Consider the following 19,182-nt stretch of genomic DNA (forward strand, 5'->3'; position numbering starts at 1 on the left):
TAGGACCACAAAACATCAGCGTTTGCCTATATTGATCTGCGTATGAGCATTAGTCCGCAAAAACGGCATCAAACCGCCCAAAGCACGCATGCACTTTACCCATAAAACATAATCAGGTCTGGTAATGACATTATGAAAGTGTTCCATTTTTTCCCCCATTGATTTGCAGGCCGTGCGTTGTGAGACAAATGCATTTTACATTCAATGGCATGGATTTATTCAATTTTTATTATGACTTAATACATATGAAAAGTGTACACTTCCACCCACACATTATCACTCCATTCACTAACCATCTAAAAGTTCTACAATTCACACCCAACCACAAAGGTTAAAAACTAAATAAAATAAGTGCTGTATGGGGTTAGAAAAAACATCTCAGTAACTGAATAAATATAACAAACACCACATTAAAATATAAATCATAATTCCAAGAGTGAATAAACTAGACTTTTTGCACATGCTACATTGCTACATACAACATTATGAATTGTTTTACAGTTGAGAGAAAAAGATAGTATAGTCACTGATGATCTTAATGATATTCAATAAGGTCTTTTTACATAAACCATTATAGATCTTAGTTTTTAATCTAAAATCATCACCCAAATTCCATCTTATATACTGAGTGTAATGGTGTGGATGGCATTAGCTGGGATTTTGGTTTCTGTCTCCTCGCCGTTGACTTTGAAGACCACCATGGTGTCAGAGGGGACGGTGGCAGTGGCGCTCAATGTCCTCCCCAACCAACCATCAGAGCCACGCTTGTACATTTTGACGGTTACCTACACAGGGCAAAAGTATGAACTTGGATCAGATACTGAAGGCAGTAGTCACTTCACTTTGTTATTTCAAAATGGATTCAGTTCTGTTATCTATTTTGCCTAGTTAATCGACAAGCAATTGACCTGATTTTTCTCCACAGTTAAATCATTCTGATTTGTATTTCATTTAAACAAGGCTCAACAGTGACATTAAATCCTAACTAATGTTCTTGCATTGTGTAACCTCATTCGCAATGGGTTATGTGGGAGTAGCTGCTGCTCTGGAGTTTTTGTAGAAGGTTGTAGAGTGTAATTCCCTTCAACACCCCATCCCAGCTCCTGACAATGCCCCGTCTAACTAGATTTAGACATGCAGGTAATTGAAGCATATCCATTTCAAACAAAATGCCCGGCCTAGTCGTCTTGTTTGGCCGCATTTACCGGAGATAACAGAATATCACAGTGCCTTTTCACAGCTCCATTTTCTTTCACTTTAGCATTAGGCAATTTTTCAATTATTGTTTTTTTTTTCTTCTCCTTCTCCCACTGTGTGTTCTTTCATCCGCCGCTCTCTCTTATAACACGCCGGCCTTTTAGTTAATGGCGGCGACAGTCGGAGCCAGCCACGTCGGCCCCTCGTCCATTTCGTGGGTCATTGTGCGAGCGCAATAGGCCTTTTATGAGTGCCACATCAAAAGGCAGATAAAGCATTAGAGGTGGGGAAAATACCCGCCACTAGATATGCTCTCCCTTCCCTTTGTCCGCTATTGAAAGTGATCATTTTAATAGTCAGGAGAACTAGGTAGACGCGACCCCCCTGGCGGCCCGGCTCAACACCTGCACGCCTCTCGCCGCTCCTAATTACCCATCACAAAGGCCATTGCGCACCTTTACCATCGTTTACTTACTCATTAGCGAGCGTTCAATAAAAAAGAGACAATCGCATCCTGGATTGGACTGCATTAGCGGCGCCAGGCACTTGATGGGTCAGCCAGTGTGTGTTAATTTGCCACGGCTGGAGAAGTGAAATCTATAAATAATGACAGCTGGTGGCAGAGAGGAGCATGTTCCCGCACAAAGACATTGTTGCTGTGGATCGCTGCCACGTGCAAAGAAGTTGACTAGCAATTAGTAGAACCAAAGGTGAGGACATGATTTATACAGAGGGCAGTATCCCTTCGAAATAGAATGTGTTAGATTTTACCAACAAGACATCACATTTTAAATAAGTATTACTCATTGTTGTATTATTTGTTTGATGCAAGTATTTCCCAATTTGAATAGATACCCTAATAATTTGTGACTGAGTATGGGTTGAAAAGATAAGGTAAGTGACATGGTCTTACGCATATTCAAATAGAAGCTACTCAAAGGACTTGAAGATATCTCTAAGGACATCCATTTTGTCCACCTCTGAACCCATAAGGACTTAGACTAGCACACTTTGGTCCAGGATCAAGGCCTCAGGGCTTAACTTTGGAGACTGATTTAACGGCATGACCCGTCTGGCCCAAATCCACCTCTTGACTTTTGAGGGTCGAACGGACCAGAGTCGCCATCCATCCTCCATTTTGTGCGGAGACATCCCTCTTGTTTACCTTCTTGTGGCGCTCATAAATCTTGCCCATATCAACTCTGCCCTTGAAAACCTCTCATTTCAATTCTTGCCACTTTGACTATTCATTGTGGTTCATCCCCAAAGAAACCAACTTGAGTTAATCGCCACATTAACTCAGATTTCTCCCTTCTATCACAACTAAAACCAAGTGACATCCCTGTGATTGATTAAGATGTCCAGATACCTTCCCCCTGTAGTCCTGAACCCTGAATGTGCTCTGAGGAGGAAAAGTGATCAGGTTTAAGCATGCTTCAGGGTACGCAACACTGGCACTCTTACCATTGCTAGTGAGTGACCTCACAAGTCAAACTTGATGACCTACGTTTGAAGTGGCATCCATTTTACTTTCTGAAAGTATTTGCTCCGGGTGTGATGCTTCTGATTGATCACCTTTCCCGCCAAAGACATTCATCAACTCTTATTTGGCTCGACATTAAGATGTGCAGACTTTTACTTGGTGACACAAGCGTCTGCGTCATCTGTCAACAACTGCGCTCGCCTCGAGCCATGACCGCAAGTTGAGGGCCGGCCGGCCAAGTTCGGAGTAGCGTCTGTTTCCCCGGACAGCAGGAAGCACATTAGACTCAATGATTGCGACGATCACTGACATCCAGACTTTTATTTCCATATGTCTATGGGGAGGGGGTCTAATATTACCCCCTATAACCTTCGATCTCTCCCGCCCCCCTTTTTTTCTTCTTCTATTATTCCTCCTCAATGGATCTGGTTGTCTGGCTGCACATAGAGGCCTCGATCTATGACTGATTTAATTTGCTCTGTGCCAACATCTCTAACAGCATTAACCCCCAGCACATGCTCCCACCGCCCCCCATCTGATTCCATTAACTCCCAAATCGGGTTTCAAGACTGTATTGATGCCGCCCGTTATTCGGGGTGATTATGACAACAGCGCACAATGGGCCAAAGTGTGTGTTAAGTAGTTTAGCCTTAATTTTCAAGTAACTGTAACAGATGGCAGGCAGTGTCTGGATGCACGGCAATTATCCTTTACATGAAAAGAACAATATTGGGGTCAAAGGAAATGACGGAGGCACATAAAACTAACTGGAATTTCAGAATGATAAATGACACTTGGCTATTTGTAAAGCAGAGGGCCGAACGACTCTTGAAGAACAAACAGACGGCATTCCGTTTGCATTCAGCATTCATCCACTTCAGCCATCTTTATTCTTCTCAATTAGCCTTAATGGCTTCTCCACAGTGTAATTAAGTGTCCACTGCGCTCGGCCTCTTCATTATTCATGCTTACCTATTGATCATATCTCATGGCCTCCAGTGCAGGTGGCACTTTGTGAAAACACAAAAGTTTCTCTGTGACACAATTTTAGTTGAGTCCACATTGTCAGGGCATTGATCTCAGCATAGCATTTCTTCTATACTGGCAGAAATACAACTTGCTATCCCTCATGGATGTCAAATCTTTCATGCTCATCTACCATTTTCAGAAGACAACTCGGATTGGAACTTCTTATTTTCACTATCCCTAACTTGCCAAGTTAGAGTTGCTTAAATAGTACTTCAACAGTGACCTGAAGTGGGAGTGACCCAATTTGTGTTATTTGGAGGATATAAAAATGTCCAAATATTATTTTGCTGAGATTGCAATCGATTCACAGTCAGTGTGGGCGATTTGCTTTAGCAAAAAAAAAACCCAAAACAAATCCAATGTTATTTCCCACTATAATTTCCAACATTGAAGTCTCGACACAAGCTCACTTCAGTTCATAGTCAAATAAATTATTTCCCAATGAATATTAATGTTTTTTTTTAACCCGACTGAAGCAGGAATGTGTCAAATAGGAACGCTCGCTTCCTGGCGTGTACTTAAATTAACAAAAGTGAGCACAAGGGCCCTCGGGCATGGACCAGGAAGGTGTGCCAGGCGGTACGTTGACGTTGAGTCATTGTCGCTATCACAGTCGCCGTCTCCCGGCGAGACACTCCAGCAACTCGTTGGCGGCTTCATTTGGCGCCTTTGTCGTGTAATTGCGCGACTCGCCCTCCCTCTGCAGCTTCCTACACGCTCTGGCAAATTATTTCCAATTATTTCCAATTCTCTGTTGAGAGCGACAGTGCAATTACACAAAGCTAAGCATCATGGTTACTTTGGGCCACAATTTCCATTTATTTATTTTTGTTAAGCAACGCTGTTCAGCTAATAGAGGCTAATTTCAGGGGGCAGGGATATAACTATTCTGTTGTGGCAAATTAAAGAGTTACATTGGTTTTACTTTATCACAAAAGTAGTGAAAACTGTTCTTACAGCAACTAGTGTGTATTCTGTTTCACAGCTTTTACTTGTGCTGAGGTGTTAAGTTTTTTGTTTGGTTTGTATACTAAATGACATATATCATGTTTAGAACTGCATTTGTAAAATCTGTTAACTTAATGCCAGTTTTATGAAACCAAAAAAATGTAATAGAAACAGTGACTAGCATTAGCACAACTAGTATATTGACAACCCTTAAGTATTTACATACATATTTTTCTAGCTATTTCTAAAAAATGGATCCCAATATATTTTTCTAAAAGCCTTTCCCATCTCACAGGAAGATCACAAGAAAACAATATAACATTGGAAACAGCGACGACACGACAAGAGGATAAACCTCAAACTGTAAGTAACCCGCAATTGATTCATTCCACACACACACTCACATAGACAGCAATTACCGCTCAATCCATACAAATTGAATGAAGCCAGAGCTGTGGTCTAAGAATATAGTCCATAATTAATAAATTACAGCCTCTCTACTCAATCATTCTCCACTTTGGGGTCGTGGACTTCCCTTTCTCCTCCGCGGAGTAATTGACTGGGCCCCTGTGACATTAACACCTCGAGCTGACAAACACACACACACACCGACTGTTGACTGAGATCGTATCGTAGATCTTGTGTTTTGCCAGTCACAAATCAAAAGAAGGGATTATTCTTAATTTCTCTAAAATATGTCTAGGGAAGGTATCCAGTTTCCTTTGACAGTTACACACAACAAAACTGCTATTGAATATTTGTTTTAAAGTATATACTACCATACACTAACAATGCTATACATAAGATTGTCTATGGTTTTCCCTGTTCATTGTTAGCATTAAGCTAGGTTTTCATGACAGATTTTTGTGTACTCAATATTTAGTGAGGCCCGAAAAACATTCTTTATCAGTCCATATTAAAAATTGATCAGCACTTGAGGACAAAAAGTTTTCTCCTGATTGAAGAGAATAGTGACGAGAAGGATAATGATTGCAGCCCACTCTTTTCAAGGCATATTTTTCATTTTCATACATTTTGCTGTCAGCACATAGCCTTGGGTGAGCGGCTAATGATTGTGGGTCATGTATCAACTACACAGTGGCTGAAGGGGGAAGGTGAGTGCGAAGAAAGCCCCGAGTTTAGTGTCAACAAGGCTGTTTGACCTTTAACAAGTTCATTTACAAAGTGTCTGTTTTGCCTGCAATTGCTAATAATTCTTGAGCATTAAAATGTTGCTTTGCCGACTATGTTTATTTCATGCATTGGGGTCTTATTCATCTTTGGAGAAGAGATTTTTGAAATCGACATTGGAGATAATCCATTATTTTCTGATTGGTATTTAATTCCCACTATGGATACATATATCTGAAGTGTTGTTTTAACTTCTTTAAAGCAGTAGGCAGCCACTCCCAAAACAATCTCGGCGTAAAGTGCTTCTGCCCCCTGCTGGTATCATCTCTTATAACTTCCCCTACAATTTCTTCTACCACTATCTTGATACCTCGGTGGAAGTGTTTTTTCTCGACTTGAACCGAAAGAGTGGACCAACCTGAGGGGCGCGGCCAAGTAGAGCCCACATTGTCTTGAGCGTGGAGAACTCCAGCGTCTCGGTCTCCCGGCGGTCCAGCGCAATGAAGCGGCATCCTTGGAAGTCACCTTTGAGCTGCTCCCCATTTTGGAGCCAAATGAGATCCCAAGTCCCCAAGTGCTTCAAGACCTCATGCGCTGACTTCATCTGCCTGTACGACAGATGACCTGCAGACGCGTGAGGCGAGCATGTTACCCTCCAATACGAGGGAAGGTGAACTTTTGCGCTCACCAGAAAGCCAGGAAGGAGTCAGTGCGTCCAACATCCAGGCCATGTAGTCCTCCCTTAGAGATTTCAGAAAGTGGTCAACCTGGTCGTGGGGCACTACTTCCCGACGCTCTTGGAGGTCCTTGGCGAGCTCGCACTCCGGCGACGGGAAGACCACTCTGGGGAAGAAGAGGCTTCGGTGCAGGGGAACGCCATTTCTCCTCAGAAGATCGCACAAATGAGACGTCTTGATCTGAGGGAGACAGTAGAAGACCAACCTCAAATATTTTTTCTCCTGAACCGATATATAAATGTGACATGGTGGAAAAAAATGTTTCCACAGATCCAGGTATAGATGGAGGCAACTAAAGTTACAACAAAAGCACAAGTGCATTTTATATTTTGGGAAGAACCACTCTTCTGCTTCTCTGTATTACGCAATGTGTTTAACAATTAAAGCCACTTTGTGTAAAGTAATCAAGTTAAAAAAGCCTAGTTCAAACCATTTTCAATAATGTTTTGCGTGAGTGAAGCGACGCTCTCCAAACGAGGAGCAGGTCACATCAGGAGGCAGCTGTGTTTTTAGTCGCCTCCCCACGTGAACATAATTGCGGCCTTTCCGATAAAGAGCGGCCACTCGGCAACTTTCGGAAACTCGCGACAAGTGTTGGAAATTTACATATAAATTGCCAGGGTGACATTCTTAACCCCAACGCGCGTTTGGATGAAAACCATTTGCTGGACAATTGCCTGGACATCGGACACAAGTGTGTTTCTTTGACCCACGGTGATTGAACAGTTGACAATTGTTTTTTACATTTTACCATGATTGCCTTGATGGGGTCCTCCACTTGCTCGATGCAGATGTTGCTTAAGTTCTGATCTTTTTCCTTCACTTGAATGTGCCAATTTTGTCCGTGAGCCGACAACAGACCTCTCCAGGGTTTTATGTCCATGCAAAAGATTCCACGGCCTTGGGAGAACAGAAGAAAAACAGTCACAATATGACACAGAAAAGGGATTGCCAGAGCCATTCCTTTAAGCTTACCTGTAAGAATGACAACGTTAATATCATCTTTGACCACTTGGAACTGGTCAGGAATCCGTAGATTACAGAAGATCTGGTCTTTCTTAAGCCCACTGAGTTTCCTATATAGTCCCAATGCAGAAGAAAATGGAGACATTTTATATCATTGAGACTCTGCAACTGAGCCCAGAAGATAAGCAGACCAGGATGAAGTCTGGTTTAGCAATTCCAGGAATGTTCTGGCCAGACAAGACTTGTTACCTGACACCTTGAAGGAATTCAGTTGGGGTTTGTTGCGCTTTCTGGCCTCTCGGACTTTCCGGAGCTCTGGAGCCGCCTACATGCAACTGGGTCAATAGGCTTCCCAATTGAGGCATCATCATACACCAGTCTTTTCCAACCTTTAAGTCAGGAATGAATTTTAAAGTACAGCAAAGGTGTCCAAGTTCTTGTCTCTGAGGACCAATTTAAGAAAAGTCAAAGGACTTGTAATCCTTCAACATTTATTTGTCTATTGCCATCAATAGAAATAAAACATTTTTTTCTAGCCATTGGCTTATTTTCATGATATCAGTCCATGCTATTAGAAAAAAGTTATTTTTACAACATGCCATCAATTGAAAGCTCAAGTAGGTTTACCTAGCATGTTAGCAAAACAAAAACAGCCTAGTGTGATTGTTTTGTTGCTGTCATCACACCACATTGCTGGAATTAGAAGAAACAGAAAAAAACAACAACAACATACCGTTGTATCCTTGTGCGCTTGCTAAGAACCAAAAAACTATCTTGACATTTCTTTTAAAATAAAGTCTTCGTGGCTTTGTTTTTCACCAAGCGCCGAGCTTAGTAAACAGCACCGGAGCCAGAGAAGGCTGTTTCACAATCCTTAGCCCCCCCTCTCATTTTTTTCCCCTTCCATCCCCGTGGTTGCGGGACGTAAACAAGCGACCATGTGCGCCCTGCGTCATGATGTCAACATGAAAGAGAACAAGTTTGAAACAGCTATTTAAAAAGACACTAAGAATAACTAATACTGCACGTACTGTCAAAAACCTCATTACTATAATGCTGATTTTTGATGTGAAACTATTTTTGTTTTGTTTTGCTAATCTGTGTTGCTGCTTTTAATACATTCTTTGCCTGTGTAAAATAATGAAAAAACAAATTCTTAGGTGCACACTCCCTTTTAAAAATGTAATAATATAGCTCTTATTTTTGGGGGCGATGGAGATGATCAAGATTGAATTCTTCCTACCTGAACTCCCAAGATCAGTAGCATTCTCACATCCTGCACCAGGCCCCACCGGGAGGATATTAAAAAAGCCACTGTAGCATATTTAATGCACTCGTGCCGGAAAATATCTCCATGTGCTTACAACCAATATCCGCGTGGCGTCAAATACGGCCGTGAAAAGGCTTAATATGACGGCAGATAGCCAAATCAGTTCGCCGGCGAGAGACTCAATGGAAGCCAATAAACAAGAGGCCACTCTTCTCGAACCCTGACCCTCACTTCTGGCTTGAAGATCAGCCACGATAACTCAGTGGAGGCGCAACCTCAATAAAAGGCCAACAACGGAGGGAGATAAGTAGATATTAAATTAAAGCAGAGGCGATAGCGGTCAGAGGTGCGGGACAAAAGCAGTGTTGCGCTTTCATATTGTCCACAATCGACAGCTTTTCTCGCATTTGTCAGTTTTCACCTCTGGGTGTTCACCACATTTAATCGTAGAGTAATTAGATTGTTAAAAATAATGTTGAGATTGCAGTTTTTAGCCCCCTTTTTACTTCATTTCAATAGAGATTGTACTGCTCCTTCAATACTACAGCATAGTTGCATTCTATTTAACTTTCTTTCAATATTTTAACTAGAACCCAAACTTCCCCAAACAAATAACTAGTCACACAAAATCATATTTAATATTATCGCAATGAATTTTAGCCAGTGAGTGTGCATAAAATGAGTATAATTTTCTTCAAGAACCGCAGTATAGATGTTCAAATCCGTCATGATGTTAAAACCACTTTTTCCATTTTTAAACCAAGTGTCTCATTTGGCAAAGTGGGCTAATAGCGCCATTCATTTATCCTGGTCTCTTTAAATTATTAACACGAAAGACCCCACCCCCTCGCCGATGGACGCTCTGGAAGAAGAGCGCTCATTTTACAGGGAGGCGTATAAAGAACTTAACTCCCCCAATCAAATGTGAACGATCTAGTCGCCATCTAATCACGGAGGTGGAATGGGATGGCGGCAGCTGGGCCACCTCAAGCAAATGGCCTGAAATTGTCACCGGGTCAGGTCGCAATCATTATTACAGACACTTTCATGTCGAGGGCGGGGAAAAAAAATGGAGTGGAGTTTTATACCAATGGGCCTCTTCAGAATTCTTGTTTTTGCTTTGGAAAGCTGAGGGAACTAAATGGGGATGGACTGATTGAACTTGATTATGAAATGAGCACGCCACAATGTTAAGACAACTGTTATCGGTGCAACAAACAAACATTTGGATTTCTAAATAATGTTCCTCCTAGTGGAAGACTGCCATACTGCTCAGTTTAATTTAGTCACCAGTGTCCTTTCACCATGGTTTTCCACACAGTCTATTTAAAGCGCTCCTTTGCATGACTTGCTGTTTTCCATGGATTGATTTGTGATCCATGTTCTGCCTTAGCACACTTGATTCAATAGATTTATCAATTCGTATCCAGTCAAAATGCATTGAGCGTGTACTACCGTCAATGGTAGCCAATGTCTCCAACCTTTGTCGTGGTGTACAAAAGATAGGCTTTCACCATTATAACATGAAACAAGAAAATGTGAAGCCTTGCTGGAGGTCTAGGGTGGCTCTCGTATTTAACAAGCCTCCTGCCATGTCACTTGAAGTGGGCTCTCCCGAACAAGGCCGCAATTGTGATTGGTCACAAATCCCAATGCTTGCTTTTCCCTTTCATCTTTCATTCACTTTTAACCCAACACACACTCACTGACACTATCTTCATCCAACACACAAGCCATTTTTTTGTGTCACGAAGAGCACTCTGAGTCTGACAACACCGTCATTAGCAGAAAAACGAGCCCACAGCCTCCAAATGAATCTTCTGTCTATTATTTCCTCGATTGATTTGATAAATACATCAACGATGAACCTTCATGACTATCAGACGGTCGGTCATACCTCAGGTTTATCAGCGCGTTCACTACATAATTTCCTGTCTCTGCTAATTAAAAGGATAGAAAAGATGGATGCAATGTATTTGGAATTGGGTAAAACAAGGGGTGTCCAGACAGTCCTCTATTTCCAATTCACATAGAAAACTGTCTAGAATTTAATTATTTTGAATGAATTTGCTTATTTTTTAATTTTTCAAATGCAGTATTCAATGAAAAATGCCTTGGACACCCATGCTTTAAATTCTAAACAGGTCACTTAAGGTCAACTAAGTCTGTATTTACTACATAATCATTGTTATCACAGTAGGCAATGTCATTTCATTCATGATTCTTATTTTTTTTAATACCTTTGAAGTGTCTTCTGTCGCCTTCATTTATACATCAACAGGCCATGTCCTAAATGTCCGTAGTTTTATGAAAGTAACATAAAAGTAAAACGACAAACAACCGTCTGACTGGTTGAAATGAACTGAGCAGACCAGACTTTTGTGATGACGTAAAGCGCAAAAACCATGAGGCGTTTTTCTTGCTTTGATGCTTATGCGGTTCATTTGAACTCGGGTGGAAAGGACGCATGGATGTTTGTACATTTGCTTGTTATGAAAAATAAGCAATCTCGTTTCTTTCATTCCACAGTGGATCAGAAATGCTCAGACCGACCAGTCAGAATGGATTGCTTGTCATGACAATGTGCTGATACATGTGATAGATCCCTAAAAAAGTAAGACTTTTTGTCATTTATCATTTATTTTAGATGAAGAAAGCTTCCCAAATGATATCACTATGTGTCGTCTATTTATAATTTAACAGTAGACGAAAGGGGTTGTTTTTGCAAAGTATTCAAAAGGCCTACCTGGCTGGGTCGCATACAGAAAATCAACAGCCTTTAGGGACAATTTGAAATGCTCCCATGTTTATTTGTTAGACTAAAAGCAAATAGACATTGTTATTTTTTGTGTATGACACACAAGAAAGGGAATCAGTTCTCACTCATTAAGGCTTTTAAAACTGAGGCACCCAAGAGCTCTTAAAATATGCCTAGATGTCTTTTTAGCCACTTCAATAGACGTGATGACCTTTTAGACTATCTATTATTATTGATAGCAGGGCTATATAAACACTATTTCGTAAAAATATATCCATGTATCCAACACAGGCCTATTTAAATAAATAAATATATACTACTTTATTATTGCAACTATTTTATTTATAAGTAAAAACATTAAAGTCAATGCTAACGCTTCGTATTAAAATGTATATAATGCCATCTACAGATGGAAGTATTTTAGCGCATTTATAACTCTTGGGGTATTTTTAAGCACTGTATATTTTCCACAAGAGGGCGTCACAGATTAAGTTGTGCTGTCATTTTAATTTTAGTTTGCAATTCTGCAGCTCTAGTGACATATACTGAACAAAATTCCAATTTGAAAACTATTTTTGTGTCCTTACGAAAAGAGTACAACTATAATTCAACTCTACTTTTTCTTGATATCTTCTGGGGAGGTGAGCTACAAATATTTACTAAATGGACACCCCGTTTCTTAATGAGCTTTTGGTGATGTTTTCTGCACGCTCAAATCCACTCATTGCCAGGCAACCATTTTAATGGATTAACTACCGAGCTGCAACTCTGCTACATACTCATTAATGAAGTTTATTTAAATTATCTCCAGTCTTCCAGAGGATAGGAATATAATCTTCTTCCCATGTTGCATAACATTGGACACCTTAACAGCAAATTTAAAATGATCCCTTCAAAACATACGACTTCATAATATTCGTTTACTTTTAGTTAGTATGCTACACATAAAAAGTACTACAAAGTAGCGCAAAAGCATCAGGGAGTGGCCTGCAAAAGACGTCAAATCAACAAGAAGTGACCCCAAAATGGCCATTAAATCCAAATTTCTCTTCTAGATAATCTAGCAACGTAAATGACAGCCAAAGAGTTAACCAGAAAGTGGCCCAAAAATGCCCTATAATGGATAGAAAGTCCCCCAAAAAATCTCCAAGTGACCCCTAGGAGAGCAAACCACCCCCATGCGATTTCTGCCGAAATGGCATTTTGTCTTCTTTGTTTTTAATATGCAAGTACGAGAGCATTTTTTTCCCACTGCTATCCTTCAGTGACATTTAGAAAATGAAGGATTCCCCCAACACAAGCCCTCTTGCTGCACCTGTGTTAACATTGTCCCAGTTATTAATTCGCCGGCGGTGAGTGGAGGCCCCGCAGTCAAACGAGTCGTACGCTCCGACCTTTACAATTCAGTCATACGCTCTCGTCTCCTACCGACAAATGGAGGAGCTTTGTGACATGCACGCTGTGTTTGAGTCAATCACCCTCCGAGTTGTGATGGTAAACATTTGACCAAGGAGGAGTGGGAAGTCAAAACACCCGCCTAATTAAATCCAGGCGCCAAACAAAAATAGCAATTGACAGTCAGTGCAGGTGATTAGTGCGAATATCTCCTTCCCCCTTGTTGACATCTTCACTCCACTTTCAGGTTTAGTGAACATCTCTTAAGTCCACTTTCTGGGAGTGAAAAGCCCAAAAACGCTTGGTAGCAAATAGGTGCGCGTGGCCCCCGGCTCACGTCGTCGGGGCGGCGCACGCGGGCCTGTCAGTCGGCGGCCAATCGAGTGTGGGATGGGAAGCGGCAGCCCGTTCAAACGGACGCTGGCGCAGCAAAAAGGAAGAGAGCTGCGGGCCTTCTCGCACGCTGTCAAGTCCTGCGCTTGTTCAGTCTTCTGACAGGAAGAATCAGCCTCAAAGAGCTAAACTACATCAATCAAACAAACTCCATGTAAATAGAAGAAAATAGCACTATTCTTGAGTGCTACGTTTAATAAGTATTCCAAAATCCAAAGCAATTTGCCTTAAACCTACTATTAGTCTAAATTCCAAAACTTTCCAGGTCCTAGCCTGGATTTTTCACAATTTTCCAAAATAGCCCTGAAACACTAGCCTTTTAGCATCCAATTGCAACTATTTAGGATAGTATATATTGTTACTAGGCAGAATAGACAAGACATTCTTTTGTGGGTCATATTCTATGATTTCGTAATTTGCAGAAGGCCCCAGGTGGCCAGCAGACCATGGTTTGGACAACATTGATTGAAATCTTTCCCCGATAAAATAGTTTGGTGGATTGTTTGGCAAGTTCGCATGGTAATGTAACCGGATAGACTCCTTCTGGCTAGAGCGTACCAATGGACACATATAGTGGGGGTTGCACCCACCTCAAATGAGGACACAGCTGGTGCCTTTTTGCTTCCAGTCACATGATGCAAGAAGTGGCAGCAAAACCCCGCCAAGGCTCACCACCTCACATCCCCCAGGCCACCATTGCGTTGCATTTGTGGCAAATAGCAAAATAGCACTTTCACTACTCTCGCTTTCAACCAAGTATCATAATATCTATAGCGAGTACATTTTGCTAGCTACATTTTGCTAAAGTCAATGTAGTAGTATACGTCTTTTGTCTTTACAAAATGTGCATTCTGGTAGAAAAACTGCTGCACTCCATCTACTGCTAAGGCCACCCACACATTTTTTTTAATTCAACCTAGGCTGAATTCAAGCTTCTTTTGTGAGCCATATTCAATATTTTCATAATTGGGTGCGAGCCATAGTTTGGTTTCCATCCAGGCTTGCGCGTATGGTAAACTGAATCATCAATAACTTTAAACCCACCCACACGTTTGGACTCACTCCACCCACCCGACGTATCCGTCCTCCCTCTCATGTGCCAAAACCCACGTATTAGAACAGGAAAGTCCACTGTGTAGTTGTAGTGATGAAAAGGGGTGTGTGTGTGTGTATGTGTGTGTGCGTGTGTGTGTGAGGGGCAGGGGGGGGGGGGTGTCTAAAGCGCGGAGGCGTGATTCGACAGCTCCCTGCAGGGAAACGGAAGATGTCTTAACAACCCAACGGAGCAGACGTGATTAGCATATTTAAAGTCCAGTGAGTCGAAACTGCTTGGGTTTCTCTGGAAATACACTGGAAAATCGGAACTTGCGCAATACTCAAAATGATTTGCGTCGGCTTTAATTATTTTTTACTATGTTAAATCATGCCCCTGTTGTTCACTCATTGATGCTTGTAGGTAAACCAGATCTGCTCTAGAAAAAATGAAATACTATCAACTGAATTCAATATTTCAAATATAATATGTTTGGGAATTTGGGAATTACATTTATAAATGTAATGTAACCTCACATAGCCTTAACTCCTTCACTGTTAATGATGCCAATAGACATTCACTCCCTTTTAATTGAGAGGTGCCTGAAACTAGCGAAAGTTTAATTTCGTGGGATTTTACTGAAACAAGTGTGATCTTGTGGTTGAAATCTAAATTTAAAAAATGTATTTCAATGTATTTTGGTCTCAAAACATCTCCACTATTTATAATTGTAACAAGTACACTAAAATTGCAAAAGCCCACAGTCAGTGGAAAAAAACTCCAATTGAAATATATATATATATATATTTTAATTCTGGCATTTTATTGCAGATTTATTTTTCTCATATTTTTCTCATAAATAGGAATAATGGAGATTGTGAAAATGACTCACTTTTTCAGACCACCTCTTTATCAATTATTCTTGTTGCAATTTACCAGCACTGGATAATAGTGTATTTTTGTCAAGGAGCTTTGTGCAAGTCTACCCCTTTTAAAAAAAAAATGATGCTCCTAAGATTGAAAAAAAGTCCCCTGGTTGTGCCTAATTGAGTGTCCTTTCTACAGACATGCTCCCTCCTATAGCAAAGCGTGCATCTGTGTATGAGGGTCTTCGCTGGAGTAAGCCCACACACTGCGAGGCGTGCGGGGAGAGGTGATGCCTCCAGAAGCGCGCGACAAGCCAACCAATCCACTCAGCTAGACGCAGCGTCGGCCACTCTCTCGTAGCCGGTCCGGAGAGGAGGAGAAGAAGAAGAAGATCGAAGCAGGGAAGCCTTTCTCGCCATCGCCTCGGAAGCAATGTAGTGGAAAAGAGACCCGGGGGTTTCTCCACCGGTGGAGACATGGGGGAGCATGGAAACGAACGTGGCCGCTTTAGGAGCGCCGCCGCGCGGATGTGAGCGCCGCAGAAGACAGCGGCTGCTACATTTAAAAAAAGAAGAAAAAAAAGGGAAGGGAAGGGAAGGAAGGAATAAAATTGACAATGGAACCGGCGGAGGTGGTGATGTTCATCCTGGTCCTGGTCATCATCGTGGTGTCGCTGCTGTCCAACATCCTGGTGGTGGTCTGCTTCCTGTACAGCCACGAGATCCGCAAGCAGGTTCCCGGGCTCTTCAACCTCAACCTGACCTTCTGCAACCTGTTGCTGACGGTGGCCAACATGCCGCTGACGTTGGCCGCCCTGGCCAACCGCGACCAGCCCGGCGGCGACGCCTTTTGCCAGGCGGCCGGCTTCCTGGACACTTTCCTCTCCACCAACTCCATGCTGAGCGTGGCGGCGCTCAGCGTGGACCGTTGGATCGCCGTGGTCTTTCCGCTGCGCTACCGTTCCAAGATGCGACACCGGGACGCCGCCATGGTGCTGGGCTTCACTTGGTTCCACGCCATGAGCTTCTCCATGGCCGCCACCTGCCTCTCCTGGCTGGGATACCACCGCTTGTATGCCGCCTGCACCCTGGCTGTGCCCGTGGACCAGGCCAGCAACTGGACGCAATTTGTGGTCTTTACTGTCCTCTTCCACACGCTCACCTTCGTGCTGTCCTTCGTGGTGCTTTGCGTCACTTACCTCAAAGTGCTCAAAGTGGCCCGCTTCCACTGCAGGAGGATTGACATCATCACCATGCAAACTCTGGTGCTGCTGGTGGACATCCATCCCAGGTAAATACAAAAGTCGGCCTTGTTCATTCTTTTTGTGGTAAATGTGACCGGCAGTCATTTGTTAAGAAGGCTGTTACTCACAACTAAGTAAGCGGAGAAGCCGATCAACTCATCGGATGCCCTCTACGGCACTGGACGTCCAATCCGTTTTGACCAGTCAAAGGGATACTTGATTGCCAGACATCCCAGTTCAAATGGATTTGATGTCCATCAATGTCAATGGCTGTGAGTGAGTGAGTTAGAAAAAAACAACAACAACAGATGTTGGAAATTGATTGGTTCCAAGTAGCAATGGATTGGATGTCCAGTTCTGTCAATGCCAGCCAGTAGGTTCCCTTTCATTTACAGTAAGTCAAGAAAATCACAATCTTCATTTTTGTGGAAAAAAGTGGAGTGGGATATAGCTGTCTATGCTTGGCTGACTTTGCTGCCACGGAGAAATGAAAGTGTTTCATTTGATTTTTTGTTGTACTCCACAAAGTGTTCGACAGCGCTGCCTGGATCAGCAGAGGCGGCGGAGGCAGCGAGCCACCAGGAAGATCAGCACCTTCATTGGCACCTTCATGATCTGCTTCGCTCCTTACGTCATCACAAGGTGAGCCACAAGCATTTCTCCCTCAACTTCTCGGCATAACTGTCTATGTATTAAATACCACAGCATTCAAAAAAATGGAATCAGTGACACCTGACCTTGTCATTCTTGAAAGATTGCATCTCAGTTGTTCTACCGAGCAACCAGTGACCAGTAAATTTCATGCTTTTCTACTTTTTGTTGAGAAGATTGTGAAATATTGGGACACATGCGACCGACCGGTCTAACTGGTCTCTCCCCCGTGGTTAGGATCCTGGAGTTGATCCCGGCGGTACCCATCAGCCCCCACTGGGGCGCGGTGTCCAAGTGCTTGGTATACAGCAAGGCGGCATGCGACCCCTTTGCGTACTCCCTGCTACGCCACCAGTATCGCAAGACATACGGCGACATCGTCAACCGGCTGCTTAAACGCAGCCGCTCTCTGAACGAGTCGGGACGAGGCGGCGAGGGACGAGGTGGCGAGGAACGAGGCGGCGCCTTACCGGGGCAGTGAGCGGCGGACGGATGCCCCCACCGTGTTGCCGTGACGACCGAGCGCCGCCGTGGATGAAGGGCGAGTTGAGGGTAGCTATACTGGATCTTACAGCATAATAGTAGGAGTTATTTAATAACGAGCATTATGTAGCACTGAACGTCCCTTAATTGTACTCGAGTGCGTCTTAATCAAGATGATTTCAGGTACGAGGATTTTTCATTGCGCTTTATTCCTATGCTTCCACTCATTGCCCTTTGTCATGGCTTGATTGGAGCCTTTCCAGGCCCTCAGGTAGTCAATCCCCTTCCCCTTCATCGCAAAGGGGCCCAAAGTCGAAGACAGGGGTTTCTAAACCAAGGCCTGGCTCACTCGCTATTTGGGAAGCCATTTTAAATGCAGCAGTAGCCCTTGGCCAGCAATGTTTCTCAAATGTTGCCCGATCAATACCGATCCTCACTCGGACGCCGAGTCACGAGTTCTGTCGTAGCGACGTCGCCGCTAATCGGATGACGAATGCGCGGCGTTCCGGAGCAGTCGCTTTTTAAACTCGGAAAGTTTAGTTTGAATCTTTTTGTGTCACCAACCCGATTCCACAGTTTTGGCTCCACGGAGGATCGGCAGAGGCGACCGTGTAACGGAACCTGAGTCAAAGACTGAATACATGACGTGCCAAAATGAATCCAGTAAGCCAAATGACGTAGCTGAATTTCATGTTTTAAAACTTGACCAAAACAAACAGTACTATTCGGCTCTAAAAAATAGCATTTTACAAGAATGAATACCTTACCTTAACTTAAGAAAATGTGATTTTAGAGATGATTTTTTGTATCCGTCCTTTATTTATTGATGCCTGAATTTTTATTACTAAGCCCTTTCAGTGTTGCACTAAGTATAATTTAGGGTCAAAATGCTAAAAAAAAAAAAACTTCTTTTCGATTTCTAATTCTTGCTAGTATACTGATGTATCGGTCAATATTTTTTATGTGTATTTATTAAATTCAGGCATCAAGGGGGTTTCCTACCCTTTAGTAAAACATTTATGATCCTAGGTTTTTTTTTCCATAGTTTTCTAATCTTAATGTAAATATGACTGGATGAATTTGTCCTCTCAAAATGAACTAAAGTTTTTCTGGCGTGATTACGGACACGCCCAAACTAGGAATGCCTTAAATGCTGTCAAATGGGTGACGTAGAGTATTTCCCATTGAAATGTGTATTTTCCACTCGTTTAGAAAGAAATGACTGTTGCCTTATTACATTTTGTGTACAGTTATGATCTAGAACAGAACCTGTATTTGTTGGGTTGGTCGGTTGATGCTGTACACGGTTCTGAACAAGTATTTTGCCTCTATTTTCATAGAAAGTACATTGTGCTGGTTGAAATGCAAGTATAAGCTCTATTTATTGGTAGGACCTCATTTTTTTTCTTTGTTTATTTTGTTTTCAAACTCCTGAGCTAAAAAGCTGCTAATTATGATTACATATGTGTTTATCATAATGATAACATGATGGCAGGTTCAGATTTTGATCTCCATGATTAAAGTGTAACTTAAAAGTGTCCTTATGCTGTCCTCATTATCCCTCCCAAACACCAAATATTATTTTATTTTGTATATTT

The 19,182-nt window shown here is 42.4% G+C and overlaps 2 protein-coding genes across 4 annotated transcripts; one reads left to right on the plus strand and one right to left on the minus strand.

The window, feature by feature from the left end:
* Window positions 1–189: 189 nt before the first annotated feature.
* Window positions 190–11,658, minus strand: LOC144211234 (uncharacterized). 3 transcript variants are annotated; one of them, XM_077738293.1, is made up of 7 exons: window positions 11,508–11,658; window positions 7,741–7,880; window positions 7,501–7,601; window positions 7,277–7,425; window positions 6,477–6,705; window positions 6,207–6,412; window positions 190–785 (listed from the first exon to the last, which is right to left on the minus strand). In XM_077738293.1, exons 1-7 carry the CDS (start codon window positions 11,520–11,522, stop codon window positions 618–620), a joined length of 1,008 nt encoding a protein of 335 aa, XP_077594419.1. In that variant the 5' UTR covers window positions 11,523–11,658; the 3' UTR covers window positions 190–617. The 3 variants fall into 3 exon arrangements, with proteins under 3 accessions (XP_077594419.1, XP_077594418.1, XP_077594420.1); XM_077738292.1 differs by lacking the exon at window positions 11,508–11,658 and adding an exon at window positions 11,002–11,161; XM_077738294.1 differs by lacking the exon at window positions 11,508–11,658 and adding an exon at window positions 8,225–8,389.
* On the plus strand, window positions 11,183–19,122 carry LOC144211233 (G-protein coupled receptor 26-like). Its single transcript, XM_077738291.1, has 4 exons — window positions 11,183–11,375; window positions 15,406–16,497; window positions 16,979–17,092; window positions 17,339–19,122. Exons 2-4 carry the CDS (start codon window positions 15,824–15,826, stop codon window positions 17,580–17,582), a joined length of 1,032 nt encoding a protein of 343 aa, XP_077594417.1. The 5' UTR covers window positions 11,183–11,375; window positions 15,406–15,823; the 3' UTR covers window positions 17,583–19,122.
* The last annotated feature ends 60 nt before the right edge of the window (window positions 19,123–19,182 follow it).

The sequence above is a fragment of the Stigmatopora nigra genome, chromosome 18 (genome assembly GCF_051989575.1).
Source record: "Stigmatopora nigra isolate UIUO_SnigA chromosome 18, RoL_Snig_1.1, whole genome shotgun sequence".
NCBI classification, from domain to species: domain Eukaryota; kingdom Metazoa; phylum Chordata; class Actinopteri; order Syngnathiformes; family Syngnathidae; genus Stigmatopora; species Stigmatopora nigra.

Coding starts and splice junctions, on each gene's coding strand:
- LOC144211234 (XM_077738292.1), bottom strand. CDS start 11,028: ATGAAGGCGACAGAAGACACTTCAAAG. Junction 7,602..7,740: donor GAATTCCTTCAAGGTGTCAG/GTAACAAGTCTT, acceptor GGGACTATATAG/GAAACTCAGTGGGCTTAAGA. Junction 6,413..6,476: donor GACTCCTTCCTGGCTTTCTG/GTGAGCGCAAAA, acceptor ACGCGTCTGCAG/GTCATCTGTCGTACAGGCAG.
- LOC144211233 (XM_077738291.1), top strand. CDS start 15,824: ATGGAACCGGCGGAGGTGGTGATGTTCATCCTGGTCCTGGTCATCATC. Junction 16,498..16,978: donor CTGGTGGACATCCATCCCAG/GTAAATACAAAA, acceptor TACTCCACAAAG/TGTTCGACAGCGCTGCCTGG. Junction 17,093..17,338: donor GCTCCTTACGTCATCACAAG/GTGAGCCACAAG, acceptor CCCCGTGGTTAG/GATCCTGGAGTTGATCCCGG.